General features: G+C 35.9%; 1 protein-coding gene across 2 annotated transcripts in view; it reads right to left on the bottom strand.

The window, feature by feature from the left end:
* NAA15 (N-alpha-acetyltransferase 15, NatA auxiliary subunit) overlaps positions 1-13535 on the bottom strand; it is a 76640-nt gene that overhangs the window by 24899 nt on the left and 38206 nt on the right. For both annotated transcript variants that reach the window (XM_059923632.1, XM_059923631.1), the window contains exons 7-14: positions 11490-11609; positions 9810-9905; positions 9546-9652; positions 7460-7532; positions 4626-4795; positions 2963-3115; positions 2278-2406; positions 959-1172 (exon numbers count right to left, since the gene is read on the bottom strand). In XM_059923632.1, the coding sequence (XP_059779615.1) occupies positions 959-1172; positions 2278-2406; positions 2963-3115; positions 4626-4795; positions 7460-7532; positions 9546-9652; positions 9810-9905; positions 11490-11609 (1062 nt within the window). The remainder of the gene's footprint in view (positions 1-958; positions 1173-2277; positions 2407-2962; positions 3116-4625; positions 4796-7459; positions 7533-9545; positions 9653-9809; positions 9906-11489; positions 11610-13535) is intronic.

The following is a 13535-nucleotide window of genomic DNA, read 5'->3' as shown; positions in this document are numbered from 1 at the left end:
AACAATTAATTTTTTATCTTTCTACATTCCTAGGTCACTTTTATGCTGAGATCCGTTCCCAAATAATTAACTAAGGAAGACTTCTCCCTACACATCCTGACATCTTGCTATAAAAATGGCATGTTAAAACTGGTCAAATGGTAAATCATTGAGCAATTTTACTGGCTTAATTCTAAGCTGGGTTTTAATGTTCAAGCAGTATTTACCTTTTAGTAGGTTAATTATTCATTATTACTAAAAGGAGAAATAACTAGATATACTGACGGCCAACACTAATGTGGAGTTCCAACACTAATATAAAATTAGTATAGTATTGTACTTAACAATTTATAGTATTGGGTAAACCAGATATTAAATGTAAAGTTCATGAAATTCAACTCCTTAAAAGCTAATGATCAGTTACAAATTAAATTCTTGCTTAACTTTTGAAAGACTAAAGTAAACGGTATTTTTCTTTTGCTGCTTAGAAAAATTCACAAAACAGTCATCACCATTTTTTAAAGCATGTATAACATCGTCCCACAAGGTGCTTAATAAAAAGCTCAGGAAATGGACTTCCCTAGTGGCTAAGTGCTTAAGAATCCGCCTGCCAATGCAGGGGACACGGGTTCGAGCCCTGGTCCAGGAAGATCCCACATGCCGCGGAGCAACTAAGATCCCACATGTGCGCCACAACTACTGAGCCTGCGCTCTAGAGCCCGTGAGCCACAACTATGAAGCCCACGCGCCTAGAGCCCATGCTCCACAACAAGAGAAGCCACCGCTATGAGAAGCCTGCGCACCTCAACGAAGAGTAGCCCCCGCTCGCTGCAACTAGAGAAAGCCTGAGTGCAACAAAGACCCAACGCAGCCAAAAAAAAAAAAAAAAAAAAAAAGAAGCTCAGGAAAAATCTACATTACACAAAAACATAAGTACACACATACATACCACAGAAACAATAAGAACTCTTTATTATACCTGTATCAGCTTCACGTTCTTTATTCTCATCTGTAAGGGGGTTGTCGTGAAGCTTCAAATAGATCTCTATAGCAATTCTTGCTGCCTTGAAGTAAAATGGATGCTGTCGAAGTACATCTTCTAGTTTTAATAAGTCCACATATGATCTAAGGGTAATCTTCCTCATACAGTATGTATGAAAGTCAAACTGGTCATCAGTGATTTCTATAAAATGCTAACAAAATTATCTTTTTTATTACAGTGAAGTATAGCAATAGCAAAGAAACTACAAAAATGAAAGCCTTGGAATTACTTGTTTCCTAGGCATGAAAAAAATCAGTAAAATTTTAGAATATTAAAAATGACAATAATTCAATTTAAATACTTTGCATATCAAATAAGCAAATATAATTGGCCATCACCTAGCATAGTATAATGGCATATATAAGGCACTGAATTACTTGTTGAATGAAAGGAAACACAATGCTTTAAAATATATATATTTATTCCTTCCTTAATCATACTTAAGTAAAGCTATCAGGACAAATCCAACAGAATTTATTAGCATACATAATAGTGCAGTACAGTAGATTTACATGTTAAACATTCAGTCTTTTATATTTAGAACAATTTGCAAAGGATTTTAATACTGCAGTATATGGTAATTTTTCTGAGAATACAAATCTGAATTCTATGCAATGAAATGCTGGTATGTGGGAGAGAAATCAATCAGTGAGTAAGTCAAGCAACCAGAAGCTAACACATTTCAACTAAGCTCTGGGGTTCTCGACTTAATAACAGAACAAGCATGAAATTATATAAATTATTTTTATATATGAAAATCACAAAAAATGAAAGCCAACTACTAGTGATAGAAATGACTCAGAAGTGAAAAGGACTAAGAAAAGAATAAATTTATCATAACATGAGGAATTACATAGGTTACAGAAATACTGTGAAAAGGCTTCAAAGCTTATAAATAATATTTATCAGGGCATAAGGCACCACCAATCAACAGCTTTCTGGGATAGCTTAATGAGCTTTGTATGTATTAATGAAGAAGCAGAAACATTCAGAAATCAATGAAAACACAGCCAAGATACAAACTTTCCCTTAAGTTTCTTACAAGAATTCCGGCAGGAAGAGTAGACAATGGGGAAGTCTGCTTAATATAGTCTATATTATTTCCATTATAAAATTTGAAAAATATGAACACTGGTTTTTAGAAATCACTTACTATACATTATAAGGTGAGAGAAAAGAAAAAACTATAGGATTACCTCAAAACTTTCAATGTGTAACAAAATGAAATGAGAAACTTTTATGTATGTGGTACTTACTCTCTCAATCTCATGACATTTCTTAAGTGCTTCACCAAATTTATTCATTGCCTTATAAGCTTGGGCACATTCTGTCTGGAACCACATGCACTGCATTTCATTTAAATTCTCAACCGCTGATGTTCCTTCCTATATGAAAAGCACACATACTCAAAGACAATTTCTTATCAAATACATTATTCCACCATAGGATTTAAGAAGGAAAGATGGTCAACTGATTTGAATTCTTTCAAAATAATTTTCTAATTTTTTAAACCATTCTCAGGGTAAGAGGGAATAGTTAATATGTGAAAGAAATTAGAATTGTATTTCTAACCACTAAAAAAAATATACATATATAGCCTTGTAAATGATTAATCAGAAGGTCTACATAATTGGGGATGGAAAGTAACATAAGAAACAGAACAGTAACACACGGCAGATGTTCAATTAATATTAGTTCCCTTCGCCCTTAAAAATTTCAATTGAACATACATCAATATAAATCAGAGTTTAAAAACCCACTGCACAACCATATTAAAAAAATGATGTTTTATACTAATATTGATTTCAGTTTTTTCTGATAAGGCAACTTAATTAAAATCCTGTCTTGATATTAAAAATATCAGATGTAAACTCTGAAAACTAAACAAGGTATACAAGTATGAACTATTTATTCACAAGCAAGAAAACTAGCTGTACAAACCCTTGTAAACTTCGAGCACATTTCTTCAGCCTCTTTTATCAGATTGGCTTTTAGCATGTATTTTGCACACTTGGAGTTGATAAATCTGTCTGCTGTGTCCAAGGCCTGGGCCTCATCCATCCACCTCGCAGCTTCTTTAATATTCCCAGCATGCTAATAATAACAGGGTACAAAAGCAAAATAAACCAGTCAGAGTATGCTAATTTTACTATGCAAGTAATTAGTTTCCTGTTCATAAATAACTAAAACACAAATGGAAGAAACAGTAATCTTCTGTCTCTTACGACCCTAATCAATGTAGATGCATACATTCTACAGAATGCATACATTCTAACTTATCAGAAATATAAGTTCTGATACCTTTCTGGCGATGTAGAATATAAGCTCTCTGATAGTAAAGATTTGTTTTAAAAATTTTGTCTACTGTTATAACCTCATTGACTACACACTACAACAGTGCCTGGTACATAGTGAATGCTCAAAAATAATTGTTGAATCAAAGAATAAATAATAATCAAAATCTTTAAGCCAGAACAACATAATTTAATGTAAAGGTCATAAAAGGCAAAAGGATGGTCAAATCTCTACTCCACAAGAACCATGGAAACATTACATTAGGACCACTGGTGGACAATGAGCCTCATTCTACTTCGTCTAACTAGTCCATTCGGCAAGGTCACAAAACTAATGAGCCTTACTTGGCTTTAAAAAAGTGCTTTTAAAACATTACTTGGGGGACTTCCTGGTGGTGCAGTGGTTAAGAATCCAACTGCCCATGCAGGGGACACGGGTTCGAGCCCTGGTCTGGGAAGATCCCACATGCCGCGGAGCAACTAAGCCTGTGTGCCACAACTACCGAGCCTGCGCTCTAGAGCCCACGAGCCACAACTACTGAGCCCGCGCGCCTAGAGCCCGTGCTCCGCAGCAAGAGAAGCCACCGCAATGAGAAGCCTGCGCACCACAATGAAGAGTAGCCCCCACTCGCCGCAGCTAGAGAAAGCCTGCGCACAGCAACGAAGACCCAACGCAGCCAAAAATAAATAAAAAAATTAATTTCAAAAAAATTACTTAATTTCATAACTTTTTGGTAAATGAATTATTGGTTTACAATCTCTTCCCCAAGAGCTTTTATTACTAAATTGTATTTGTATTAAGATAGTAAAGCAGTAACTTTATTTTAAGATGATTTTTCTCAAGCAAGACCCAGAAGTTGAAGAGGCAAAGAGGTAATATGTAGAATTCATAGTAGACATCTTCAGTTTCATTTTAAGATTACCAGATACTGATATATATGAGCTTACTGAAATGTTAATAGAAACAAACATTTCACAGCAAATGTAATTATTTTTTATTATCTATAGCCTTGCTACTTAAAACCAAGAAAATAACCAGATACGTGTATGAACAACCATATATATGAATGACCATATGTATATATGTATACTTGTGTTTGTACATAAACTGATACAGATGGGTGAGCAAATGAGCATGACCACGACAAGTCTCAAAGTAATCAGACTGAGAAATGTACTATATCTGTTGCTCCATGTTTTGCGAGCTATCAAATACGCCATTTCTCTTACCGCATTCAGACTCTATAGCATGTGTTTTCTTAATTTGTGTCTCACTGCATCGTTAAGAAAAGAGGAGAAAAGATTTTTACCTTATAGATTTTAGCTTTCACAAGAAAGAGTTCTATCAACGTGGGTGTACTTTCAATAGCGGTATTTATGTACCCCAGAGCAACAGACGGCTGCCCAGTCCTGTCGTAGTGCTGTGCCAAGTAGTACTGGACCCAAAGTAACGTGGTCGGCGGTTCTTCCTTCCCATCGTCTTTGAAAAGTGGGGGGGCGGGGGAGGAAAGAAAGCAAGCTTAGTCATTAGAGATATTAGTAACAGACTAGCCACCTCAAAGTGGCTCTATCTTTATTAACAAGGGAAGCAGCTCAAACCATGTGATTTATGCATCTGGTTATGCAACTAGCTCTAACCCTACAAAATCTTTGGAAGGGACCACGCTTTCTGCTCTGTATCATTATAGCTCCTAGCACAATGTCCTGCATAGTAATAACTTCATATAGTAAACATGGCAGATGAATGAGATCAAAGCTATAACAAATTGCCTAAAAAGAAAACTGAGGGGAGCGAGGGGGAGGGGAGGGTTTGGGGTGGAGGGAGAAGACATGACAAGCTGTACTAGAACTATGAGTATACTGGTCAGGATGTTATGTATGAGGGTAAAAAATAAATAAATAAAGAGAAAATTTCCATTAATGTGATGGTAAAAAAAGAAAAAGAAAAAAGAAAGGCATGACTGCTTAATTGGGTTTCTAGCTAATGTACCAAACTATACATAAATATACTTGTGATGTGGTTATTTTGAATTTTGGTGATTATAAGATTCTTAATATATTTTAATATTATTCTGAATATGCAACAATGCATAATTTAGGTTAAATAAAAATTATACCCAGAAAATGAGATGAGTAAAAATACTTATTCTGTATTTTAGTTCATAATTTTATTTTTTATATACTCACAAGAAAGTGTGTAAGTTAAATATACAACCCACACATTAAAAAATGATTTTTTAATACAAATTTCTAAAATCTAAGAACTGTTATTTGCTTTCAAAGAAAGCAACAGAGTGCTTATTTTTATCCTAGTAGAAGTAGGATGGCTCAGTGGACAAACAATAGGAGTGGAACTCACCAACTCCCGTTCTGATAGATCTGCAACTAAAGTGCTGCATATTCTTGGGCATGTCATTGAACCTCTTCCACATTTGTAAAATATGTAGGAAAATGCTGATAATCAAAGGAACATCATGATGATTAACCAATGAAACCATGGTAACGCCTTCTAAAAAGTACTATTTAAATTCATCTGAGACCTAGAAACAGTGATCAACTCAATAGCAATAAGCACCCCAGGTCCCATACTGGGCTTTCCCACTGTAGGAAACAGGGCTCCTTGGGAAAAACAACTGATTACATGTCTGCTGTGGGCAGTATACAAGATGAGCTAGAATATTTTGTCATACCAAACTGCAAGGAAGCTATCAATTACTATCCTAGTATGTGAAGGCTTGAACCATTTGAAACTGCAAATATGTTTAAAGTCATGAATTCATAATAATACCTTTAAAACATGTATTGGCCATCTTTGAAGAATGCTACTAAACCAATTCATTATTTTGAAAACTGGTAAAGAACAAAAAAGTAGGCTAGGCAGGGGAGAAAAAGCAGCATTTATCTTGCTTTTTCTATACAAACTGAAATACTGCATAAGCAGATAACAGATAGTGTCTCTTTTTAAGATAATAAAAAATGAATGGTAGAATATCACTAGCTTATAATTCTTAACAGTTCTTAACATATGAAACAAATACTTCATGCCTCCTGATCAAAGAACACACCACCATCTTGAAATAATCTTGCTCATCCCTTTGTCTTTAAAACAAAAAGGAAAAAAAAAAATCAAATCAAATCTCATCAAACCTGCAGTCAGACCTTTCCATTAGAAGTTTCTGTAATGATGGAAATGTTCTGGATCTGCCCTGTCTAATAGGGTAGGCATTAGATTTGCATTAGCTATTGAGCAGCACTTGAAATGTGGCTAGTGTAACTAATTAAATTTTTTACTTAACTAAAAAAATTTTAATAGCCCCATGTGGCTAATGGCTACCATACTAGACAGCACAACTCTGCATCCAACTACCAATTTATAACAAATCCAGAGGACAGAGAAATAACATGTTAAGCAACACCATATGGGTATATTCAGCAAAATCTATACTATAGAAAAACTCAAGGAAAAAAAACTAACTTCTTTAATAAATAAATTGCAGGAAGAAGAGAAGATAGAGGGAAAACCTACAGATTTATAAAAAAGGGTTAAGAGACATATCAAACAAACTCAAAGTATAGATTTCACCTGTATCTTCATTCAAACAAACTTCAAAAACAAAGAGAAAAAATGCTATTTCCAAGATACCTGGAAATGTAAGCATGGACTTTTTTCTTTGATATTAAGAAAGTATTAATGTTCAAGTATGGTGATGCTATTATGGTTATAATCTTTAGAATACTGAAATATTCATGGATGAAATGATGTGATGTTTGGGATCTGTCTTAGAATAACATGGGAGTAAGGGAAGTAGGTAAGAATATAGATGAAATAAGTTTGGCCATGAGGTAAAAACTACTGAAGTTGAGTGGCGGGTAAATGGAGTGTCATCATACTATTACATCTAGTTTTGCAGGTGTTTTAAATTTTACATAAAATTTTCTTCAATAAGCTACTGTTATTATCTTCTTACCAATGTACATTTCACATAATGTGTACATTAATGCACCTTCATCTTAAAGGGAAAAAAAGTTTAAATATACTAAGCTTACTGACTAAATAATGAACAATACTGACCTTCTGGTCAAGAATTTCGCAACATATTAAGTTTTTCAAGATTTTTTTAAAACATAAAACTTGAGCACTTACCACTGGGGTTAAATAACCGGCAGCTTTTTAGAGATGTTTCATAACCTACTACTAATTCTTCTATGATTGCCACCTAGAGTACAAACACACAAGCACACTTTAATAAAAAAAAATAAATATATAGTTACTATGCTTGTGCAAAATGTGTTATTTACTACTAGAGGGCTAAATAAACATTCCGATTCCCCCCTCCACCTATCTCTCTCTCTCTCTCTCTCCCCCTCTCATACACACACACAAACCTTTTTATAAATCTCTTAACCTATGGATAAAAATTTAAAACCATACATTTATGAAGGTGTGTTTTAAGGCAAAACTTTCCAAAAAACTTACTGGCAACTCCTTTCCCTGCTATAAAATAAAGCATCAAGCTGAACTAGAAATCGGGAAAAGGTTGGACAGAAAGAGGTAATGTTAGGGATGATTTTTATCTTGGTTCATTTTTACCTCAATTCACATAAATAACACTCACAGTTAACATTTGCACTTCAGGAATCAAGAATTAAATACTGTGTAAAAAGAAAATTCCGCAAGCATACGACAGCATCCACTCTCAATTTCATCACCAAGGGGAAAGCATCAGTAGAACAGAAGCAGGGCGCCAAGGGTGGGTTTCTGAGATCCAGGAGAGTGAGTGGCCATCCCAGTTCTGGTCTCTCCTGAGTCATGACTGTACTACTTACTCCTGGCTTCGTAAGAGATCTGTGAATACTTTTAATTTATTAATTCCCTTCTTTGCTTAATCCATCTATAATGAATTTGTTACTACAGAAGCTCTCTTAAATGACCTCAACTTAACTGACTCAACAGGTTAACACCAGCTCTCTCCATCACCTCAGAAAATTGTGAGGACTGAACGGCCACAGCTAGGTTATTCTGGTGCACCCATGTTCTTCTCCCACAAGGTGAGCTACATGCCTACTAAGAGGTTTATTTTCCCAAACCTGTTTGAATTAGTTGCATTCATTATCATCACTGCAGAATTTAATTCAATATTATGTAAACTTAAGAAATGAGAACAAAAAGAAAGAACTGCTTCTATTAAGTCGAATACCATGGAAAGACTCAAAGATAAATTAGACATTTTTTACCAATTTAGGTTTAAAAAGACAACCATAAAGGGAAAAGTCATAACAATATATATGATTCTACAATCGAGATTGCTTCACAAGCATCACGTTCTCACTGTACCAAAACTAGAAGTAAAATACCATATTCTATCAATGTGATTTAATCAAGGGGGAAGAAAGGTGAAACAGTCATCAATAAAGCCCACCATATCTTGGACCTCTCAACAAAAGACTGGCAGATAAGCGCCCTTTATATGCTTTAGGTTTAAATGTTTATTTAGCACGTTTAATCTGTCCCACCTTTAAGGTGTTTTTTTTTTAAACCCAGCCAACATGTCTGATGCCACTGTACTTATAAACAAAATAATCTAAATTAAGATTAAAACACCCTTGGGACTTCCCTGGTGGTCCAGTGGTTAAGAATCCACGCTTCCACTGCAGGGGGCACGGGTTCGATCCCTGGTTGGGGAACCAAGATATCGCATGCCATGCAGTTCGGCCAAAGAAAAAAAGATTAAACACCCTTTAACGAGCGTTTTGAATATTGTAATACACAGCTGAAAGAGTAAGCTAACTTACTGGGACAGCAAACAAACTCCTCTGACAGAATATTTTTTCTACCAAATAGAAAGGAGAAAGATTACTAAGCTTCAACCTAGTTCAAAAAAAAAAAAAAAAAATCACTTCTGGCTTTCACCATGAGCAAGAATTAGAGAAAATATTGAAGAAATCACTACCTTACCAAATTTTCATCCCTGTACCGACTCATTAAAAAGTACACATCAGAAACAAAAGACAGAACAAATAAGCAGTAATTTATTCAGCTAAAGAGAGCAGAGGATGAGAAGGAAATAAGAGGCACAGAAGCATTTAAACTGCAAGCTAGGAAGACGGTTAGCAGATTCACAATGTGTATACTATGTGCACAGGTAGCCAAGATCAATTATTCCAAATACTGAGCAAAGAAATGATAGTCAAAACACAAAACCAAACCAAACCATTGTATTTTGCTTTACCTTTTCTTTATCTTTGTATAGAGACCTCAAAGTATTGAAGACTGGTGGACAACCCTTGCTGAAGTTCATCCTTAGGAACTTATCCAAACATTCTTTAAATTTCTCACCTTGGAAGAAAAAACTCCTGTTGACTTACATGTACCCAGACAACTCTAAAAATGCATACATTAAAATCTTAACATGCATACTCATATATTTAAAACCAAGGAAAGATACTGTATATCATAACACCATTTTCATTCCTTCACAGTTATTCTCACTTACCAGATAAGAAGTTTAATGGCAGTCTTCTTGGCACCAATCCCCTGGGATACTTAGTCCAGGCCTCCTCATAAATTTTTAGTCGTTCTAACATATTAGCTGCAAACCAAAAAAAATTTTTTTTTCATATGTAATTAAAACATATATTTTTCTAGAAAATTACAAATTTCTGAAAATATATAAAAATTACCATATTAAACAGAAAATTTGAACATGGGAAAAATTATTCATAATCTAACCACCTAAATATATCAACAATCATTTTAGAATACTTCTAATATTTTCATATTTTAACCTATAATCATATAAAATACATAATTTTCCTTATCCTGCTCTGCTTTAGGTGGCCTTTCAAAATCTGCCTGCTCTACTGTAGTTCCAAGAAAGGCTCGGTTATTATGTTTCCACCTATGGCTTCTCTAGTATTCTCTTCAGCCTCTCCTCTAACTCCTCTCCTTTGATTTATCTTGGAGCTTCTGGATTTATCCTCTATCTTCCATTTCTCCATATTTCTTTTATATTTTCTTTTACTCTCAGGTAAGAACTTTCCTTGTTCAATCTTTCACTTCACTAATTTTCCTCAGCTGTGGCCCCTCTTATATTTAATCTATTAAGATTTTCATGTCACATCAAGAAGTAGGTTTTTCATTTCCCAGATTCCTAACAGGCACTTTCTCTTAACTATGCATATTTCATTGCCTCTCTTCATCTTAGGCTTCTCTATGATCTCTACTCTCCCTTTGGCTGGCACTGACGATTACCTTTCCAATGCTGGTGTTACTACAGAGGATGACATTCTTTGTACAAGGTTTCTCTCACATTTATACCAGGAATAGTACCAGGAATAGTTCACTATCAGTCTTGTGGGAAACTTCGCTTCAAATTAGATCATCCTGGCTAAAGACTCTGCCTTTTTGTAGATGACACATTTCTGGGCTTGTCCTCACAAGTAGGTCCTATTCATGGGAGAGAATGGTTGGGGAGAAGAGTGTCTCTGGACCAGGTTTACCTGAGTCCTTCTTTCCACATAGGAAACAGTGCTTCCCTTTCAGCTTGGCAACATTCACTTGCCCCTGGCAGGCCACTCTGCTATAGCCACAGGTTATCACAGAAGTGTCTCTTTTGGGGAGACATCTCCATTTCTACATTTCCCTTTCATGTTTCTGATGCTGCTATGCATTTGCAAATTTTTCAAACTTGTTTCTAAAATTCTTTTCACAACTCTTTCTTTGAATTTGTAGTAGAAGAGAGGTTTCAGAAAATGCTTAGTCTACCATATTAAATGGAAGTTCACAAATGTACTTCTATACTCAGATTTTGAACCAATTCTTTTTTTTAATTAGTTTTTCTCCTGGTAACCTTTCTCTTTTTAAAATATTTATTTATTTATTTAGGCTGTGCCAGGTCTTAGTTGAGGCACACGGGATCTTCGTTGAGGCATGTTTAGTTGTGGCATGCGGACTTCTTAGTTGTGGCATGCATGTAGCATCTAGTTCCCCGAACAGGGATTGAACCTGGGCCCCCTGCATTGGGAGCGCAGAGTCTTACCCACTGGACCAGCAAGGAAGTCCCTGAACCAATTCTTAACCAGTTCTTCTAGTTATGATTTTCACTGAGTTAACACAATATATATTAACAAAAGAAGCAATTAAAGCTTAGAGAGTAAGTTTTAACCAATGCTACCTGGCTTGAGTGCCTTTTCCAAGCCTTTGTAATAGGCCCAGTTTTCAGGATTTCTCTCTTGTAATCCTCTGTAAACATCAGCTGCATCTCCCAAACGACATAATTGCAACAGAAGTTCCCCTGATAAAAAACAAATTAAGTTATCTTCTGGTTGTAACTTTAAGTTTTCCTCAAACTTTCTCTTAAAACCTCTTCAATATTGGGAAGTGGGTAGATTTGGTATCCTCCTGAGTTCTCAATTCCCTTCAACAAGACTATTTACCATGTTACTTTATTGTCCCTCCTTTTTGCAAGTTCATGTGTAGAAATGTCATCCTCTTCACATCCTCAATTTATTCAGGTATTTTTCTAACTCCAGGCTACTCTCTCAAGGTCACTGAACACAGTCACCAAGCCATCATCTACTACTCAAGTATTCCTGACAACATATGGACAATTTCAAAATCCAAATTAATGCCCCAATCCAATACCCTAACCTTATGATGCCCTAATCAACTAGGAAACGATTGTGCTCTAGCAGCCCATAAGCATGGCCACATTGTCTCTCTTCCCACTACTGTTTTTTCTCTTTTCCAACTACCAAATATGCATCTTGCTTTAAGCTTAACTATCTTGACTTTCTTCTTCTTGGCTCACTAATCCTACCCTCCAACCCTAGAGGAAAACCGTTCCCTTTTCTTCATGCCTTTCAGCAACCTGTAGGCTCACTGCTTATCTTCTCTGGGTTGCATGACCAATCCCATCCCTGAATGACATTAGCAGCCCCAAATATGAAAACTAATCTCAAAACCTAGGCTCCCTCATTTACCAATTTTAAGGCCTGGGTCATCCCGATTGCTTGCTTGCTGTACACCTTCTCATAAAAGAAGTCAGCAGATGAATGGACTGAGGCACTGGTTTCACTAGACATATATGAGCTCCAAACTCACACAGGCCTCAAACACTGCTCAGGAATCCTTTTCCCTACCTTAATGGGCTCCCATTCACCAAAGGTATTATTTTCAAACCAGGACTTCACCCTTGCACCCTTTCTATTATCAGATAATAAAAATGAACACTTACTGAAAGTGAAAGTGACTTTCAAATGTTTCACTTGCATTACTTAATTCAATTCTCAAAGCTCTATGAGATAGGTTACTATTATTTGTGTCATTTTAAAGCAGAGAACATAAGTAAACTTGTCAAGGGTCTTTCAGATAGTTAACTGTTAAGAGTCAGGATTTGAACCCAAGCAATTTGGCTAAATGAGCCCATATTCTTAATGTTTATACCCTCAGTGGTTCTCAACCAGGTGCATTTTTGCCATCCATGAGACATTTAGCAATATCTGGAGACATTTTTGGTGTCACAGTAAGGGGAGCAGGTGCTATGGTATCTGATAGGTAGAAGCTACCAATGCTGCTAAACATTACACAACATACAGGAGACTTCCACCTCCAGCACCTCGGTCCCAAAATGTCAACAGCACCAAAGTTAACGGTCAGCTCTACACTAACCAAAAGCCTCCTTCACCAAAAACATAAATAATATTTTGCAACTTTTCTCCCCTACGCTACACCCATCCACATTTCCTTCCCTTAATCTTCATCCACCTTTCCCTTGTAGAAGAAACTGATGGTATAAGAATTAACAATGAAACTTTCTGCCTAACTATGCCCACTCACCCACGCCAGGAAATTCCTAAATTATCCTGACTACCCACCACTAACATCAATGCCTTTTATTACTGGAATATCCAACGATTGATGATTCTACTCTTAGTTCCCTTCTATTCTCTTTATATACCCTGTCCCCAATACCTGATTCACTGGAGATATCAAAACATATTTTGTGGAACGAACTGATGGCTCTGTTTCCTATTTCACTGAGAAAATGGAAGCAACGAGAAGAGAACTCCCAAATACCCACTACATCGACACACCTACTTGCCCATACACTCTACCATCTCTCATTACTGTGGATGAACTATTCATTTTGCTATCTAAGCCCAACCTTTCAACTTTTCCACTAGATCACATACCCTCTACTGTACTGCATATTCTGTCT

Source organism: Balaenoptera ricei, chromosome 5, assembly GCF_028023285.1.
Source record: "Balaenoptera ricei isolate mBalRic1 chromosome 5, mBalRic1.hap2, whole genome shotgun sequence".
Lineage (NCBI taxonomy): Eukaryota > Metazoa > Chordata > Mammalia > Artiodactyla > Balaenopteridae > Balaenoptera > Balaenoptera ricei.
The sequence above is the reverse complement of the archived record's forward strand: the minus strand, read 5'-3'. Positions and strand labels throughout refer to the sequence as shown.